Source organism: Apteryx mantelli, chromosome 9 (genome assembly GCF_036417845.1).
Source record: "Apteryx mantelli isolate bAptMan1 chromosome 9, bAptMan1.hap1, whole genome shotgun sequence".
Taxonomy (NCBI): domain Eukaryota; kingdom Metazoa; phylum Chordata; class Aves; order Apterygiformes; family Apterygidae; genus Apteryx; species Apteryx mantelli.
Window position 1 is genome coordinate 26,626,972 of NC_089986.1, and position 19,821 is coordinate 26,646,792.

At 43.1% G+C, this 19,821-nt stretch overlaps 1 protein-coding gene across 1 annotated transcript in view; it reads left to right on the forward strand.

Annotated features, from left to right (window-relative positions):
• The first annotated feature begins 12,508 nt into the window (after nt 1–12,508).
• Nucleotides 12,509–19,821, forward strand: part of AMER3 (APC membrane recruitment protein 3) — a 32,683-nt gene continuing 25,370 nt past the window's right edge. Inside the window, exon 1 of the mRNA XM_013943003.2 lies at nt 12,509–15,547. Coding sequence (XP_013798457.2) covers nt 12,509–15,547 — 3,039 coding nt within the window. The remainder of the gene's footprint in view (nt 15,548–19,821) is intronic.

Consider the following 19,821-nt stretch of genomic DNA (forward strand, 5'->3'; position numbering starts at 1 on the left):
CCATCCCCCTGTCTGTGCATGTACATCTGAGTCTGCTAGGTTTTTGCTGTCACCCTCAGTAGCCCTTATCTAATTACTCACTTCTCCCTTATCTGGGTCTTTTCGGTTTTAGCCCTGCTTTGATCCCAGCTTTAGTGTTTGAAAGACTATCCTATTAGAGCCACTGAAATAGTTTCTCCCCCACTGATGGCCTCATCTCTGTTATTTGAAGCTGTATATCTAAGGCTACCTCATCTGTATCTGTTTCCTGCTTGAGTTTTAGCAAGGCCTTCAGAGCACTTAATTGTATGTAACCAGGCAAAGGGCAATACAAAATTAAGCAGGAAAACCAAATCACATGAAACGGTCATTAAAAAATTCCTATAACCTTCTCTCAAGTCATCACATTAGCATTGTGTACAGTGGAAGCAGAGAAAACTTTGCTCACAGGTTGTACTGGGATGTCTGTGGAGCAGTGCATTTTGCTGTCCCCTAGGCTTTACACTGAATGATCGCTTTGCCTTTGAGACGGGGGCATCTGTTAACGACAGCAGCAGTTCAACAAAACTAGTGATACCACTGAGGCTGCATTGCTTTCTAAAGATGGGGTGGACACAGCACAACATTAAAGTAAGTTTTATATAAAGAATGAATTGTAAATGCTGTTTAACCTACAGTGGTGGCAACATTTCAGATAAACAACGCATTTACTACCTTTTGCAGGGCTTGTGGCCAAAAGAGTAAAATTTATTCAAGAGCATTATCTGCTCTGGTTTCAGAGAGTAGATGCAAATAAACAAATCCATAAACTCCTCTTTCCATCACCCTTACACGCTGCCACTGTATAGGAATATATGCCCATTTATATACTAATAATTGTAGTGTAACTAGAGCTATTCTTGCCTTGTCTGGATGGATGTCTGTGCTACACAGGCACATCTGGAATGGAAAAACTTCTAAACATATGCCTTGAATCTTTGTATCCAAGCATTTCTGTAGATGTGTCCCTGAGGTGTCATGTCCCTCCAGTGTATTACCTTTGTACTGTACGGACTTGGGATTGGTGAAACAATTCTGTTCTGGAGTAGTTCTTTATAGTATAAAATGCAGCTCATTTTCACCCACTGATTTTGTAAGTGAGCATTTATTATCTGATAGTCTTTTGCTTAAAGTGGAAAGCTTAATGGCAGCCACTATTTTAAGATAAGCAGCTAGAGAAATGTCCTCACAATTTTCTTTTTTCCTCAAAAACCTCTCTTCCATTTATACCAGTGCTTTTTATACCAGTGCTGAGAGGGGCTCTTGCAACCCTTCCTTCTCCGCCTCATCCCCTTGGCAGCAATATGGGAACAATAGTGCCTCACAGGGAAGACACAGGGACACGGGATGTTGAGGTAGAATATTCTTACAGAAAGCTGTGGATAGAAGTGCTTCTATTTAATTTGCTAAGCACTGACATTATTAACAATTTTTAATCGTAAATTTTGTAGCAGACACTAGCTCACCAAGTAACTGAAAGGAGAGTAGCAATTAACTTAATGCAAGCTCTGGGCAGCAGTCAGATAAGTAGCAAAGATTGTTCACTTCAACCTAGGGCAGTCTTCTGATAGCGATCTGGAGAGAAAAGACTCCATATCGCATTACCAAATCTCTACGACATGCAAAACCATGATATACTGATAAGAATGCATGAATAATTCAGTTTAAGCTGATGTTAGCAGAAAACTCAACTGGATTAGGGACTGTTAGACTCTCCATTGGTTCACTGGCAGAAAATAGCTTGGGTCAAATTCATTCTGTAGGTAATTCCTCGGAAAGAACAAGAATTATCTCAGCAAACAGTTTTGTCCTGAGTCTCTACAGGATTAAAGAGCCAGCTATATCCTTCCATGCAGAGGAGATTTTAAAATAGTGCAGCTTTTTTTGTGTGTGAGTAGCTCATGCTAATAGTTGTTCTCAATAGTTTGATACAAAACACTTGCTACCCACTCTAGGGAGATGCAAGCTTCCAAGTTTTGGCAGGCTGGGCCTGCTTCATCCAAAAACTCCCTGGCTGATTTAGGGCCTTCCTGTCTTTCCATACCATCCTTTATGTGGATTTTTCTCTTCCTTTCCCCAGTTCATTCCCATTGGATACCAAGGACTCCTGCTGCCCTTTCTTTGCCATGTCAGGGACTGCACGCTCTTTAGACCCTCTTCTCTTAAGGGCCCACCTTGTCCTATCCATGCCCTTCATTTACAGTTTTCTGCTTCCCCTTCCCTTGTCTGCCCCCAATATCCAGAACAATTCTGGACGGGCTGAAGTTGATTGAATCAGCAAAGGCTGATGAGATTTATACACAGGTATTCATACACAGACAAATAAAGCAAAGTACTGAGTGAAATTTAGGAAGGAAAAGGGGCTCTATTGCAACACGTAAAAGCTACTATGACTCAGCTGCTCTTCACTGTACAGGCACACCTCGGGGATACTGCGGGTTCGGTTCCAGACCACTGCAATAAAGTGAGTATCTCAATAAAGCGAGTCACATGAATTTTCTGGTTTCCCAGCACATACTAAAGTCTATTAAGTGTGCAATAGCATTATGTCTAAAAAAACAATGTACATACCTTAATTAAAAAATACGTTATTGCTAAAAAGTGCTAAGCATCATTTGAGCCTTCAGTGAGTCGTAATCTTGATGGTTTGCAGTTCCCTTGATGAAGGGAAATAAAAGGCCCTAAAGAAGGAGATGTTTGTCCACATGGAAAACGTAAACCCCCTAAAACCTGGAGATCTCTCATCATAGGAGAGGCTTTATCTGAGTCATGACGTCTGGGTATCTCATCGATGTCTGAGAGTGACCTCCTCTAACTCTCCAGTAAAGGAGCCATTTAGAAGAAGCAGGGACATCTATACAAGAGCTATCCCAGCCACTGAGGAGCAGAGTTACACTGTCCTGGACATTGGAGATATAGGAACTACCTAAAACACTGCTAGAGCAAAGAGCTCCTCTCTGGCCAGATTCTCCCCACATCTTTGAGAAGACTTGTCTTATTCAGCTTGAATTGCATATGAAGTAGGTTTTAACTGCTCTTTTAAGTGCTCGCTATTGTCTGTTTCCTTCTCCGCATGGTATATTTGGGTACATCTCTTTTGATGTACTTTCACCTTTCAGGCCTACACTCCGGACTTCAGAAGCTCAGCTCAGAAATTGTGAGCATGCATAATTTTCAGGTCAAAACCCTAAAACCCTGGATTTGCTGAGACATTACCAACACCAGCCATCAGCCTTGAATCAGCACAAAAAGTGACCTCTGATTGACTCTCGTGTCTATCAGCATTTCTAATAAGCATTAATGTTACTTTGAATAAAGAGGACTTTAAAGTTTTAAAAGGTTCCCTCTTTCCAAAACACAGCACAGTAAGTGGAGGCTCCCAAAGCCACTATCGCTGCAGAGCAAGGATTTACCACCACAAAACTTGGTAGCCTCATTTACCCATCATGAAGAAAGGCTTCTTCCTATACTTAATACAAATATTTTATGCAGAATCAAAAACATCAAATCCATTTCTAAGTAATGTAGCTCCTTTCATGATTGCTCTTAAGCTGCTTGCCAGAGCTACTAGGATTTACCCATAGCTTGGTCCTTTCTCCCACCAGTCTTTCAGTGGAGTCACACAAGGGCTTTCTAACTTGGTTCAGGTTGGGCCGAACCCTGGGGGTTTTCCAAGATTTAACTTTCCAGTCTCTGCCAACAAGGCTTAATGCCTCTGGCTTTAATGGCTGGTATTCAGAGTAGAAGCTCTCTGTTGTGCCTCCTTTTAAGCTTAACTGGCTGACTTTTTAGCTTTCGAAGCTTGGACAGCACAAAGTTTAAGATCCTTCCCTTCCCATCTCCAAGGTTCAGCTAAGGCCCACTTGAGAAAGGGATGATGAGACCCTTGTAGCAGGTTAAGGCTTTTGTTCCCTTTCTGCTGTCATCGGAGGGTAGCACAGATCAGCTCTCTGACTGATGCACCCTTTCTAGTTGTGAGGGAACACTCATCTTTGGTTCTCACAGAGCTGGAGGACTTTTAAATACCTGTTTGGGCCAGATTGGGCCTGTCTGAACTCGCTCTGCCGCAGTCAGTTGTCTGACACCTGCCCGATTACTACCTTCAAGCACTAGTGATGTTAGCCCCCCATCAGAAAGGTAAACTGCCCACAGGTATACCGGTGAGTACACAGAGTACTGCAGTATCCTAGAGTGCAGCCCTAAAAATGCAGCTCACAGGAGAGCTACTGCAGTGGATTAACCCACTGCTTTATAACATACACTTTTGCTTTTAAGAGGCTCCCTACGGTGCCCTGAACAGAGGTGTTTCAACAGCCAGGAAGGAGAATGCAGGGGAACTGAAAGAGCAAAGCAGAAGACTCAGAGGAGAGCTAGTGGGGAGGGACCGTCGAGACACCACCAGGCTAGACCCCCTTCCCGAGGAAAGGGCTGGGGCAGCGACGCCAGCACTACGCTTTCATGTGCTTACAGCTCCGGTGTTTGTGATGATTATAAACTCATCTCCATAACAAGGAACGATGGCATAGCCTCAGATTTTGACTTCACTGCATACTGAAGCAGAACTTAGACTGACTGTACGGAGAAATCAATAAATCATGTTTGGTGAGGGCAGTATGAGACGAACACCAGGCACTCTAGCTTTGGGCAGCAGAAATATTCACTCTCTCCCCTTACAGCCAGTTTGCTACCACATGAGATCCCCTCTTAGATCAGCATTAACAAAAGCATTACCAACTACTTCTTCAAAGGGTGGCACAGTTCAATAACCTGAATATATTGCACAGTGAAACATCTCACTAACCTAGAAATATCTGCTAGGACTGGTTTCCTGAATCCTAGTCAGAAACAAAAACCCGGGTGAGAAATGCAAATATATTGGATGCGCTCCTCCCTATTTAATAAGCTGTCACATAGAGAGTAACCCAAATGCTGGCTCAGGACTCCCGAGCTTACCTTCTGGGCTTCTTTCCCTTTAGAAATGGAGGCATTTCCATGATACCAAGCAGATGGCTGAAATAAGCATCTTTCCTAAATCAAGCTACATGTGGAAGCCTAGAATCTATGTAGGGTACGAAAAAGCTACAAGCAGGAGGAATGAGGGGGTGGGGATGAAGGAAGGAGGAGGAGGGAAAGACAGGGGGTGGAGAATAACAGTGGAGAGCAGCAGTGGTCCAGCCCCTCCGAATCTGAAAAGCATCACAGGAGCCTCTGGATAAAGACCAGCCTCAGTAGCAAGGCTAGGAGGGAGGATTTCTGCCCAGTGATGAAACATGGTGAGTAGGATTTTTGTGATTTGCCTTATTGTTTGCTTTGGTGCTATGGCATTTCCTTTGCTCTGGCACTCATCGGGACTACAAGGGACTATTATTACTTTAGGATGACTGCTCATTTTTGAAGGATCGTTTTTTATTTATTTTTTCCATATATCTCACCAGTGTGTACCTGCGTTTGTAAAAATGCACATTCAATTTCCTTTTAAAGCAATATATTACTGAAAATGGCCAAAGCTGGCAAGGTTAACACTTTGCTGTCTGGTACAACAGGCTGCTGGCCACGGCAAGTAATAAATGCACTGTTTCCCTTTCAGGTACACAGCAGAAATTTCTGCTCAGCTGCCTTCCCCTGGCAATAGACTAATGATTCAATAACTCCCTGTGCAGGAGTTTCCACTGCTCTTTCACAAGGTGCAATAAGAATATTTTGAGCAGTTACATTTCTCTCAGCCTCAGGTATAGAAGAAAACCGAGCGAGGGGTGCTGAGGTTTTGTCAGAGAAGGAGCCACCTTTTGTCATGGACTCACCCTCCTTGCGTCCCTGCCGCATGCCCCGCTCCGGGCTGGCGGAGCAGCGGGTGCTGCTCTTCCCTGGGCGATCCCTCCTGTCGGTACGCACCGCAACTGGGTGCTGGAAATAGAAACGCGGTTAATTTTACTATGAAAATGCCTTACCTTTACCGAACAGTTGGTAGGGCTTAACTGAAGGTTCAGACTTTCCTATAGCACACTGCTAATAAGGTTAAGCATTTAACCACACATCCTTCTAGTATTCTGCTGGGGAGCGTAAGATTTTACTCTGTGTGCTCAGTGGAATTAAGATTTAAGAAAAGCAAGCCAATGTGCTTTTTCCTGGTTCTTAGCGAGAAAGCCATTGCCTGACCTAAATGTATATGCAAATAATTAGGCATCCTGGGTTACCCAAGAGAGACAAGTGATTAAGGGGAATGATAAGATACTGCCACTGATGATAATGAGGGTAGTACTCCAAACAAGAGGCATGATCTCAGTGCAGGCTTGTGTGTCACACAGGTTTATTTAAAAATAAACATTCTTGTGTTGTGTGAATCATGACTGTCCCTGATTACATCTTCCATCGTTTCCACCCTGGGTTTTTTGTTTCCTAATGGAGATGAGATACTAGCAGAGTAAGCAGTTTACACGAGAAGATGAGCACTGCTTTAAAATCCTCTTTGGTTTCTGTAAGAAACCACTGTAAGAACTTCTACATTCATTTGCTTACAAGGAACAGTATCACAATAAATGCAGGCAGGATATCATCACCCTCTAGCAAGGAAGCTGATTTACAATTAAAAATGCAACTAACAGAAGAGAATATATGTTATATATATATCACTATTCGTAAGCATTTCCATTATTAACTTTATCTCCTGAGTTAGAGAGTCAAGATTTGTGAAAGTAAATAAATAGCCTTATTCCAAAAATATCCCCTTCTTTACTGGGAGAAAAAACTCTTTCTTATGCGGTGCTAATTGATTAGATCCACAGCATTAAAAATTAGTATCATCCACTGATTTTAAAAGTAGCCATGTTTCTCAGCTCCTCATGCTTGTTTGTTTATGTGTTTTAGGACTTGAGACTGGTGCCCAGCAAAAATCCTACCAAGGTTAACTAGCCACAGGAAGGGAGCCCTGGAAGGCATCCGGGAGTGCTCAGCTCTTTTCCCTTTCCCGTTGTACAATTCCTTCATGAAATATTTTCAAATATATTTCATTTTAAAGTATATCCATTTTAAACACAATACACATCCAAACGCACAAACCAGATAAATGTTTTCAGGAAATTTAATTATGCTACCATTCCCGTTTGAAGAGCAGGGGTAAAATTTTCAGAGGTAACTTTGATACACAGGATCTTAAGCCCTATTGCTATGAAGCCACTTCTGAAAAAGGGATTTGGGACTCATTCCGAAATTGTATCTTAAAACATAGAAGCTGTGGAAATAGAGTTCTTTCCTTCTTTTTTAAATATCAAAAACGAACGCAGTACACAAGGTTTGTCAGCTCTTATTTAATACAAGCAAAAGGAGGGAGGCAAAATTAGACTCCAAGTGGTACGCAGAATTCTGCTTAGCAAGAGAGTAAGGCACAACCTTCACAACATGCCATTTTTTAAGAATGAACTAAATGTAAATAAGTGGAAAGAGCACTCCTATCTCCTCTACAAAACAACTGCTATATGCTGAATTTTCTTATCTCTAATCTCCAACAGAGAGACAATTATACATAAATTACACATAAAAAAGCAAGTAGGAGTAGTCCAAAGCAGACAGCTGATAAGATTTTGGAATAACTGAACCATATTTATAGTACATTTTTCTCTACTTAAGCAAAAGCAATTCTGAGCCAAAGTTGCAAAAGCCAGAGAGTTCAATCTAAATTTCCTCTTTGCAATCCCATTTTTTCTCTCTCTGCAACATCACTGAAGCAGATACTCCTAATTTCTCAGTGGGTTGATCTTCCTAGAGTTACACCCAAGAGGACTGGCATTTTAGCTAATGGCAGATTAAAGTAAAGTATATTTTATCTTTTCTTAGAAGACGACCTAACCAAACCTTTTCCACTGTGAGATAAGCTAAATGACTTTGACGCTAGCCCCAGAAGTCAAAGGAAATCTTCTTCCATTCTTCCAGAAAAGGAAAATCCTACAAAAACTCCCAAATCCCAGCCTGGCAGAAGACTTTGGGGGCTGTGGACAGAGGCAAGTGTGCCTCCCTCTCTTCACTGACCCACATGTTGGTGGCAATATTTAGAGAGCTTCACTTTTGCCTCCACCCATCTTCCTCCTGTGTCCTACCGAATATCCAGTCCAGCTCCACCACACTCTTCTGTGGCCTCCTTGTCTGTTGATGTGGACTTAGGTAGAATTTAGGACATCTGAATATGGCTCTTATTAACCAGAACACTTAGTTAACTCAATTTAGTTCAGGTCCTCATAACCCAGGACTTTAAGCAATTGCTTTGACTGTCCTAAAACCGAGTCTCTTCAGCTCACAGGCATATGCTCACCTTCCTATTCTGAACTTTAATTTCCTTTTACTTAAACACAGACACAGTAAAACCCTTCTGTGTTTGTGAGAATGCTGTCAGACACCATGCACAGATGGTGTATATTTGACCATGAAGTACCTCTGCACTTTATGAGCAGTATTATCCAAATCTATGCCAAAATCTTATTTCCACTATACTATAAGCCAGATCTAATTGCCTGATTTGAAGCTTATAAAAGTCTAAGAGTGAGCTGCAATTATGATCAAGTCTGACAAAAATGCACTTCACTGTACATGGAGATTCTCAAGACTTCTGCATTTAGAATCATGGTAAATTACAATTAAATTGTAGCCCAGGACATGATTCAGGGATGTTCTCTATCTAAATGTGGTTCCATAAATAATCTTATTGTTGCCAAAAAGGAAATCAAGCAACAAAAATGAGAATAAATCTGGAGCTTGTTGAAAACAGAACAAGCCACCCTTAGAGACTGCCTGCCAGTTTCTAGAAGTTCCTGTTCTTCGGAGTGAATTTTAATTTCAAAATATATTTCCTTTGCAAAAGTGGAAATCAGTCCCTCATATACCCTTTATCCCTGTGGGAGAGGAGATATATTCCAAGTTAAATCCAAGAGGAAAATAATTAAAAAGGAGCAGAGACAGACAATAGTGTAGCTGAGTGCACAGGTCAAGAAATCCCAGAGAAGACGTACCATTTTATGAACTCCCAGAATCATTTTTCACAGAATTTTGGTTAGCTTTACATAGCCACTGGAGGGATGCGCTGTAACTTTCCCTTACAGTACTTTAATCTGAATCTAACATCTCTGATACCCTTCTGAGATTAGTGATACAACCTATGTCCCTGAAGACAGAAGAGAAAAAAATGGTATCATGGTATAGCCTATTACAACCAGCAATGGTAAATGTATTAACAGATATAAAAAGAGAGCTGCATTCAGTAAACATTTCTGTTCTATATTTGGAAAGATGCATATCATATGAAGATGAAGAGGAAAGCATAGTAGTTGCAAAACAGCATCTGGGATGAATATTTTAATAAATCTGCAGTCTCTGGTGACTTGCTCTTAAGAGCCATAAAAGAGTTGTCTGAGGAGACCATCCCTCTCTTGGTGGTCAAATTTAATAGAGCGTGGAATAATGCGAAAGATTCCCAAAGTTGTCCCAGTGTTCAAACAAGGTAAGTAGGTTGACAGAATGAACAACATACTAGCTAGTCTGGCATGAATCCTGGGGGAAAATTAAAAAAAATAGAAAAAGGGATTAAAGAGGTTAAAGAATTAGAATATGAAGATGATGGTTATATGCAAAGTAGATCTTTTTTTTAAAAAAAACTGACTTAATTTTTTCCTCATTAGAGGAAACTGAAAAGCAACAGTACAGATGTAAAAAACTAAAAAGTGTTTGCCTTTGTGTCTTAAAACTGATTTAACTTGAGGGCAAAGGATGGCCCTATCAGGATGACTGGTAGCAGAGGCAACCATCAGTATGTCTTCCATTACTACACTATATGTATTCTCATTACTTATGTTATTCAGGGCATTTGGGCTTTCATGTTAAATCTGTCTGTCTAACATATAAAAGGGAAAGAAAAATTAAAAAGGAAATAAAACCATGCCTTGCAGTTTCTAGATCCAGTTCTCAAACTGGCAGTCCATTGTTTTCCTTATCAAGGAGATACGATTCAGACCAAAGTTTTCTTTTTCCTAAAAATTAACTACTGAAGTCCTGAATTCTTAGCTGTATTAAGTTTCATGCTTGATAAAAAAAACAAATCCACCCCTAAAAAGCTTCCTTAGGCAGCAACAGAAAAATGTTTATTTCATCCCAAATATACCATTTCCTACAAAAATGATCCTTGCTTAATACTCAGGACGGGCAGAAACAGCTGTAGGACTTCGAAGAGCTTTTCTAGGCATAGCATTGTTATAACATTAGCATTTGCTCTGTCACAGCCCGGTAGGGAGCTTCTCAGCAGCAGGACTTCCTACAGGGACTCAGCACCTACTTCTACAACTGCAAGGGACTAAGATGTCAGACACTTAATTTGGGGGATATTAACAGTTGGTATAAAATCTTGTGTCAGCTGTTTCTGACCATTTTCCTGGCTCTGTTGGAGTTCTGCACAGTAAACTTCTCCTAAATCACACCGTGCTTTTCAGTAAAGGAATGTAATCATGTCCCAGTGACCTATTTCTAAATATGCAAAACAGGTTTCCTGCAGCATCGGTGAACTCCAGATATCTGACAGTGTAGTAAAATGTTTACTGGCTTTCATTAAGGATGATCTGCAATACTATCAATATGCAATACTATGCCTCAATGCAAGTAAACGTGCCAGCGCCACAGTCATATTGATAGACCCCTCATCTATCACCACCCACCATGTTTTCCATAGCATCCGTACTCTTAACCTAGAATATTCACACTTTACCCTTAAGTTTTCTGTCGTTTCTGATTGAGCTACACTGAGCGGTAAACATTGCTAATCACCTGCCATTTTAGTGATGAGAAACAGGCTGTCGCCGATCTGCCCGCTGGAGAAGTGCTGTGAGTGAGAGAACCCCGGGTACACAGACCCTTATCTTCTTGTGGGGTGTTGCTCAGGATATTGCTGTTTCCAGCAAGCCCTGGCAATCAGAAAGGCTCTGGAGGCTATAGACAGAAAGTTGTATTCTAAGGGTATACGAAGGCCAGGCTTGGTGCTGAATTTAAAATCATCCTTGCTGATTTTGTACTGGGTGCAGGTCTGGGTCCAAGGATCCGATCTGAGATCTCTCTCAGATCCTTCTTGGGAGTATTGGTAGTTTTTCATTCTGTCAGCGTTGTGACACATGGTTCGTCAAAGAATGTTAGATACAGCACTGCATTGCTCGTGTGTGTTTCAGAGGTCAATGGCTCTAGGAGGTTTTAGTTACGTCTAAACAATGCAAAACAAGATAAATCACAAACTGAGGTTTCATTTAAGAAAGAACTGAGCACATTCTTTCAAGGACAGGACCTGGAGTTTTAACCCTGCCTCCCATCCAGCAAGAATTGGCTTTCTCTAACGGCTTTCAGGAAGTGCCTGGTTCATCCCTCACTTATCTTTATATAACTCCATTGATGTACTCGTGATTCAAGCTGACATAAGGCAGGAAAGAATCAGATGTTGTGTGTCTACGAAATAATTGCTGGAAAATTGAAAGTGTCATGGCTAAAAAAAGTATTGAGTAATTAAATGTATGAAAACATAAAACAGATTCAATACTAAATCATATAGGCATAGAGCAAAATTGGCAGTGGCACAGGTAACACAGTATATTTAGAAACGAGGTAATCAATGCACAATGAAGATTCTCTGTGCCAGCGCCTCAGTGTACTACACTGGTCTTTGCAAATCCAAAATGACACTTCTGTTATAATTACCAGTGATTTTCAAAGTGGTAGTTTTGACTTTTTATAATAAAAGTAGTACTGCAGAAAAGTATACATTATGCGCAGGAGGAAGCAAAAATAGTAATTCAGTTTCAGCACGCTTCCCAGGGAAGTACCAAGGTTGATGAATTTTCTATTCATAGGTAGAGATTATTTTAACATAAAATAAGCATTATGCATCAAAATTTTGATACCCTTTTCTCAGGAGATTTCCCATCTTGAACTCTTCATCCTCCCCAAAGGAAGAGACTTACGGACTGTTGCCTCTCTGAGGCATGTTAAAGTCCTTTGCCTTTGCTTTTCACTGATGCCACTTCTACTGTTGGAACAGCAACTCTGTCTTGTTAAAGGCCATCCCACAGTTGCAATCTCAAATCCAAACACCCCTCCTCTCTAAACAACAAGATGTTCTCAGACTCCCAGCTACCAACCCATATTGCCTGCTATGTTCTCCTTGCTGGGTTTTCCAGCCTTTGCAAATGTCCTTCTGTTGCATTTGATCTGTTTCTCAAGCAACACCATGACTCAGTGATGGACATTTCTGGCAAGAAATAAAAACAATTGTATAATGCTAATATCTGCCCCTCTGTTCTCCAATGGTTTTCAAAGTATATATACACTAATAGTGACATAGCAGTAGGGCAAACAAACACCTATTCCAGCTGAGTCCTTTCAGAGATTGCTAGCTGAACACTCACTGCTAGCCACCAACCTAAGTCATATTTTTGTTCTTCTGTTTTCTTTACAGAAACAGATGTGAGGAATCAGAATGGAGCTCAAGAGAGGTAAAACCTTCATAAAATCCAGTGTGCAACATGAGAAAGCACCACCAGTGCATACGATTCCTGTAAACAAAGATGATATAGGAAAAGACAAAAAGACAATTCCAGAGGGAAACCAGAGTGAAGTTGAAGTCCAGCAAGCATGTTTGGCCACACACAAGAACTACAGATTTTCTAGCAAAGCAGCAAGGAATGGGGCTGGTGAAAACAGCTTGGAAAAAACATCTGGCTCTTCCTACAAACTTGTAAGGAAGAGTAAAACCCATGACTGTGTTACTGAGGCAGACAAAACAGAGCAGTGCAGCTCCAGCAACAGAGCTTGTGAAGAAGGTTTCTTTGGAAAGGGAAGGGGGCGACTTGTCAATAGCATCAGCTTTTCAGGGGTGTCCAGTTCCAGCAGTAAGAAGGAGTGCGTGGTCAGTCCCAGCCAGTCTGCGTGCAGCAGTCAGCAGATGATAGATTACAGGAACTTTGTACCACAGATGCCTTTTGTACCAGCTGTTGCAAAAACCATTCCTAGGAAGAGGATTTCCCTCAAGAGATCTAAGAAAGGGCTCAGAGATATATTTCATATAAAAAAGAATAAACCAGACAGTCTCACATTCTTGGCTGAGAAGGACAAGAATCTGCCCTCTCCAGGCTGCAAGAGTGAGCTGTCTGGGCGCCTTGCAAAGTATCTTTTCAAAACTGGAGAAACATTTGCAGCTGACTGCTTGTCACAAGACTGCTCGGACAGCGAGCTGCAGTCCGACTCTTCCTATGACTGCTGCAACACTCTGTGTGAAGATGTTGCGTCGCTAAAGAGCTTTGACTCCCTCACTGGCTGTGGGGAAATCTTTGCTGATGAGAGCTCTGCTCACCTGGAGATGGAGAACAGCAAAGAAGTTCTGGTGAGACGAACCAAGCACAAAGAGAGCCCCATCATGGGCTCTTTCCAAGGGGGTGTGGAGCAGCTGGCCTCTCCTGGCCAGAATGAGACAGTTGAATTTGCAAAGTTTTGGGACAGCATCAACAAGTCAGTGAGGTTACATCAGAGTGCTCTATTTGATAAGAAGTTACTGAAGATACCCAGTCCTGATGTGGAAAAGGCTAAAATCCAGGCTGCTACATCTGTGCCAGACCCCCAAGTGTCACCTGATAAAGACGGTGACAATTCCAAAGAAAGCTCCATAGAAACAGGAACACCGAAAAGCGACAACCAGGAATCCACATCCACAAGTGATGAAGGCTACTATGATTCATTCTCTCCTGGACAAGATGATGAAATGAAGGAAGCTCAGACCCCTGGCATCCCCAGTAAATTTCCAAGAGACAGCTACAGTGGGGATGCTCTTTATGAGCTCTTCTATGACCCAAACGAAGAGAAAATAAACCCAGTCCTAGATGATGACGTGTGCACATCTGAAAGTGTTTCAGAACAAGCTATTGAAATCCCTCTGTCCATTTACAGCTTTCATGTTGGAGCTGAGGAAAACATGGCTTCCCAACCAGCTGTAGACATTATCAGCCAGGGTTTTTTCCACAGCACATGGAAAGGCAAAGAATGTTTGCTAAAACTCTGTGATACTGAGCTTTCACTGACTATGGGGATAATAAACTGGCTGCGAAAACACTCAGGGCTTGTTTCCTCCCCAGACTCTCTTCACAGTTCTCAGTCACAGCCAGAAAAGCCTGATGATACAGTAAACTCTCCCAACCCCAGTTCAGACCAGAAAGCAAGCGCAGAAGCTCAGCAGGAGACACAAAGCACGAGAGAACCTAAGACATGTAACCTACAGGTGTCTTTGGATGAAAGCAAAGAGGCAACCCAGGTCTCTTCAGTAAACGCTGCTGAAAGAGACTACAGCCTAGAGTCTTGCCCTAACACTTCTAATTTGGATATCCAAGAAAGGGAAGGGAATCACCATGAGGATTCATCGGCAATGTCTGGGACTGTAGAAGCCACCAGAGCATCAGGTTACACACCACAATCACAGGCCAACAGAGATAATCTGCAGACATCATCAGTTGAGAATGAGAAGATAACAGTTTCAAAAGGATGTGAGACCCCCAGAGAAAAGACAACATCGACAGAAAGTTTGAACATGGAGACTGACTTCCAGAGCTCTGAAAACCCTCTACTGAATGATAACCACGAAGTAGAATCATGTTATTCCTACAAGACTGCTGCGACCTCCCCCCCGGATCCCCTGGACAGGGAGGACAGAAATAAACCAGTGTATCATTCCCTGTCTATATCCTGTGACAAACCATTGCAGCCTCTTACTCTGAGACACTTTCGGAGCTACATCAGCCCCACTCCAAGGGAGGGCAGCACTAACATAGTGCAGCTCTTAGAGCGCTGTGTAACCCAAGTGGCATCCTTAAAAATCAGCTATGAAAACAAGCACCTGGAAGACAAATGCATTGGAAATGAAATGAAAAATATCATTTGTAAGATGTCACAGTACCAAAACAAGTTGTTGCTGCAAAACGAATGCAACTGCATTGCCCAAAAGTCAGACTACTCCAGTCTCCCTTGCACAAACCAATATAATTATGAAACAAGTCTCAGAGCCAGCAGTATGTATCACTTGAAGCAAAATGGGGAGCAAATTTGCTCTGAAGATCAGAAAAGTAGAGCAAGAATCCTAGATGAGGTCACTAGAAGCAAGATAAATTTTGAATATGCCCAGCTAAACAATCAAGCCCTCTCCTATCTAAAAGACTTCACACTTGATCTCAGTCCAAGTGATTCTGCCTCTACTACAGCTCTTAACAGGCCAACGTTTTTACCTCTGTTCAATTCTGTCTGTTCAGACATACCGGCTAACTTTTCACAAGCTTCATACAGCACCAGCATCTCCCTGGCTAAACCGCCGCAGCCCGAGGCGGCCGAGCAAGGCAGCCCCGGGGCGGGGAGCTACGCAGAGGCGCCCTGCAGAGGCCTGGCGGGAGGGAGCGCTCTGTCCCCTCGCCCGGAGGCAGCAGCCCCGGACGCAGCGGTGGCCGGGAGGAACCACCAGGAACAGGCTGGCGTTGGGAAGGTGAGTGCGCACGGGAAGGCCGAGAATAAACGGGAAACAAACAAAACGACATCTGCTCCCTTCTAGCGGAGTGAGGCCTATGGCAGCATATGCTGCTAAATACTAAGGGCTTCTCAGTGTTTTCCAGTTTCATTGCTCTTAACATCTGCTTTAAAGTGGCAGGTAAGAGTAATTAGAATTTAAATTACACTGTTCCCCAAACCAAGGGCCAAATATTGCAGGCACTGTATTCCCCGAGTCCTGTGAGTCTCACGCAAAGGTTGAAGCCTGATCTTCTGCCCAGATGCAGCCGTTTTGACTCCAGTTGAAGTGGGGAATCTTTTCCATACTCCCACTGCTGGCTCTGCCGTGTTTCAAACAAGACGGCAGATAGGGCTGCCTGGCCACCGACTGCAGAAATCGCTCGGCCTCACACTCCTCACAAGCAAGTTAGCAAATGCGCTTGCCGCATAATGACGGCTTTAAAAACCGTGCCTCGCTCCCCCTCGGCAGCGATCGGGGACGTTAGGCAGAGCTCTGCACTGAGTCCTGATGCGCGCGCTGCGACGCGTGGGGTCACGTGAGAACGCCGGGCATCACAACGCTAAGCCGTAACCTGCAGAGCCAAACACGTCTTGCAGGCGCCTGCATACGGTGCGCCCGCAAGCACGAGGGAAAGCCCCCACCGCCACGCTGCTGCTGCTCGCTAAGCGTACCGAAAGTGTACCAGAGCGGACACTATCTATACATGTCCTACAAGGACAAAACTTACATAGATTCTCTATTATATGGCCTGGCTAACTGAAGAGATTAGCGGGACTCTGCCCCGGCTCTCTGCGAAGGCGCCTTTGGAGGCTGGGGAAGATGGAGGGGAAGGTGCAGCAAGGGCCAGGGGACTCGAGAGCTAGGGAACAGCTCACCACTGAACGGAGGCGGCCAGGCAACACCGCTCTCCTCTAGCTCTCGCTGCTCACGCCAGCGCGACTGCTTGCTGGTCGTCGCCAGGGGCTTCGCAAGTAGCACAACCTAAGATGGACAGTGTTTCTTTCTATATGAGCCCAAAACATCCTTATATTCTCAAGTCTTGGGAGATTCAACCTTACTATTTACCTGTTTGTTATTTTACCTCTACTTTACTATTTACCTCTGAATGAAAATGCTCTTCCCCACTAAAAAGTCTCCCAATGAATGGGTAGGATATTTTTGAGAAATCTCTGAGAAGTTAAGGACCAGAGACAGTCAGTCTTTGATACCCTTTACTAATACATTATCTAGCTATAACCTGTTCAACAGTGAACTAGATCTTCCTCTACTAAAAGAAGTGTTTTCTTCAGTATGTTTTTCTCCAGCTTGATTTTGATGCAAACAGTGGTGCCTGCCATGCTGGCTAGGCGAGCCACTTTCTTATGTCACATTCAGACTTAAACTCTCTTTTTGTGCATTCTGAATGCAACCCCAGGGAGAGACGACTACCATCACCTTAATAATGCTTAAAAAATCTTAGCAACTGCAAGACTCTCTCTGCTGCTGGTACTGCCTGGCTCCCCATCCCAGCAGAGCTATCACCATTTTGGTCAGAGCCTGCCATTCAAGCACACCGTAGCCTTTAGAACTACTTGCCTCTATGAGATTATTTCTGAAATTAAAAATTCAGAGCAGGCAAGGAAAGATTTGCAGTCACAGCTAGTATATGTAAGAAATCAGAGCCAGACGCAGCTTTTTGGGGTTAGAACAGGAGATCAGTTTGTGCATTGGCCTGATATTTCTAGCTTGTTGTGAATATTAATCCACCGGGTACTGCTCAAAATGTGCTTGCCTTCACATGCTAGGAATGCACAAAAAGATGCTAGTTTTACAGAGGACTTACTGGCTTTCTGACGGAAACAGAGAGCAGAGCCATAGCTGCTGCGATTGTCAGAAGCGGTAACAGACTGTATCTTCACGCTGTACAAGACATGCTGCAAGCAGACATTACTGGACTCGGGGCATTTTCTAGTGCCTCGTGTCAAATGGCAGCTGCTATACGCCACCACTTGTCAACACCGAAACCTGCAGTGTCGGCAACGTGACACAGTTCATGTGCTACCACCTGAGTCCCAAAGAGAAGCTAATTTAAATTCTTTCCAAAAGGGATCTGCTGATCTGTGATAGGTGTATCTCTAACATGGTAAATGAAAGGTATTTTTAAATTTAGATGGAATTTGCGTATTTGTGAGGTAACAAAGCTCTTTACAGAAAATGAATTTACACAATAATTAAAATGGCATTTAACATGGATTTAAGAAATTGCTGTGGTGACAGATACAAACACTGCCATGTGGCTAAGTTTTCCTACCCGGTATCTTCTTGCCTGCCCACACTAACAGATGGCTTACAGGTTTGCTGGAAATTTTAATTTTTTTGGAAAGTGACTCAGGATCTTCCCTCAGTCATGGGGGTGGTGGTGAAAGAGAGGCAACATACAAACATGGTAGCACCCCTGAACACCATGGAGACAGACCCCATGGAGAAGCACTCCTACACTGGACATGATTGTGCAAACCCCAAGAGCTTACCACGAAGAATGCTCCAAGGATCACTGGTTTAAAAGGTCATGCTCAGGAGCTGGGAGAGAAGTGACCGTGCAAGAGATCGGCTCCCTGCTTTGCCCCACGGCACAAGCGCTGCGCAGGCAGATCCAGTGCAGCCCTGCTCCTCCCATGGACTCCCAGGCCTGACCTGCAAGGGGCTGGGAAAGCAAAGGTGAACTTTCTTGCCATTTATCATGATGGCAGAGAAAAAGCTGATGGCAAAAGCCATTAAAATTTCCAGGAACTGTCACTCCATCTTCACATGTCCCAGTACCACAGGAACAAACAAATCCATCCCCCTGCTCCTACTGGCATACAGGGTTCCCCTGAGCAACGCCTGTTCTCCTTGGCTTCTCCACCCTGCTGGACTCAGATCCCTAATTTTGATGCCGCAAGAAGTGCCAGTCCCAGCTCCTCTTCCATTTCTCCCTTCCTTTGTGTTTTAAAGGGAAATCTGAAAATGTTTCATATTTGAGCTCACCAGGAATTCGAACTGCAAGGGTAAATGACCCCTACGGTAAACAGCATCCTTACGTGGGGATATAAAAGGGTTATGTGGTTCGTGGTCAAAAGACTTAATTTTCATTCTTCAGTACAAAAAGGCCAGGAGTTAGGAAATGAATGCTGTCCTTCCCCTGAATATGGTGAGGACTCCCAGAGCTGTATATTCATGGACCACAGAAAGCAAGTTCCAGAAGTCTCTGCTTTTCCACTGGAGGTTTTCCAGCAGGAAAATCTTCAGCCTGACCAAGGCAACATTGTCCAGCTGCAGTGTTTTGGGGTGTCTCTTCCTCACTAATAAATCACTGGAATTGACAGAATAGGTAGACAACGATGCACTTCATCACAACGGGACACAAGTAGATCAAAGCACTGCCTGCAAACCACACTTTCAGACCACTGAGACATTTCTACCACTTAATGTGGTTTGAACTGCACCTTCCAGTAAACTGGTACACATGGTAGGATAACAAAAACCAGATGTGTTCTCCCAATAGCTCATTTCATTCAAATTTTAAGCAGCCACATTATGTACCAGTTGAAGCTTTTGGATGTGTTTCAGTGATAGCACTAAAAACAGCGCATTGCGATAAGCTTGCCCTCAGGTCAGAAAAGAATAGATAACTGTATCAGAGGGATTGCCATAATATGTAGGGCAGCTGTAGATGGAAGAAGACAGTATGGCACACGTCATTGCTGTTATAAAGGAACTGAGATTCAAAAGAAGATAAAATACAGCCCAGACACCACAAAATGACATGGGGATGTGTTTCTGAGCCACACCAATAGAAGACCTACTTGTAGTCTAGCCAATTTTTGTAATGCTTTTCTATTCCCCCCAGGTCACCTTTATCCCCTCTGGCTCAAATGCAGTTGCACTTCTTTCAAACAGATATTTCTCTGTCTACAAGGCACAGGAAAGGCAGACACTGCAGTATCTGGGTTGAACACAAAGGCATGGTAGAACGGAGCCTCATCTGAATACAGGCAATTGTCTGATAAAGTGTGGTACTATTTCTCTGAATGGCCACAGAGACGTTTGCAATAGGTGAAAAAATAAAGACAGAATCCCTCTGAAATGCACTCAACAGGGAAAGAGTATAGTAACATATTCAAATCCCAGAGCAATCAATCCATATATTCCAAGTTCTCTCTATGGCATAGGAAAGAGGTCCTCTACCAAGTCTTACATAATGAAATGTAAAAAACAATAAAATGCAGTGA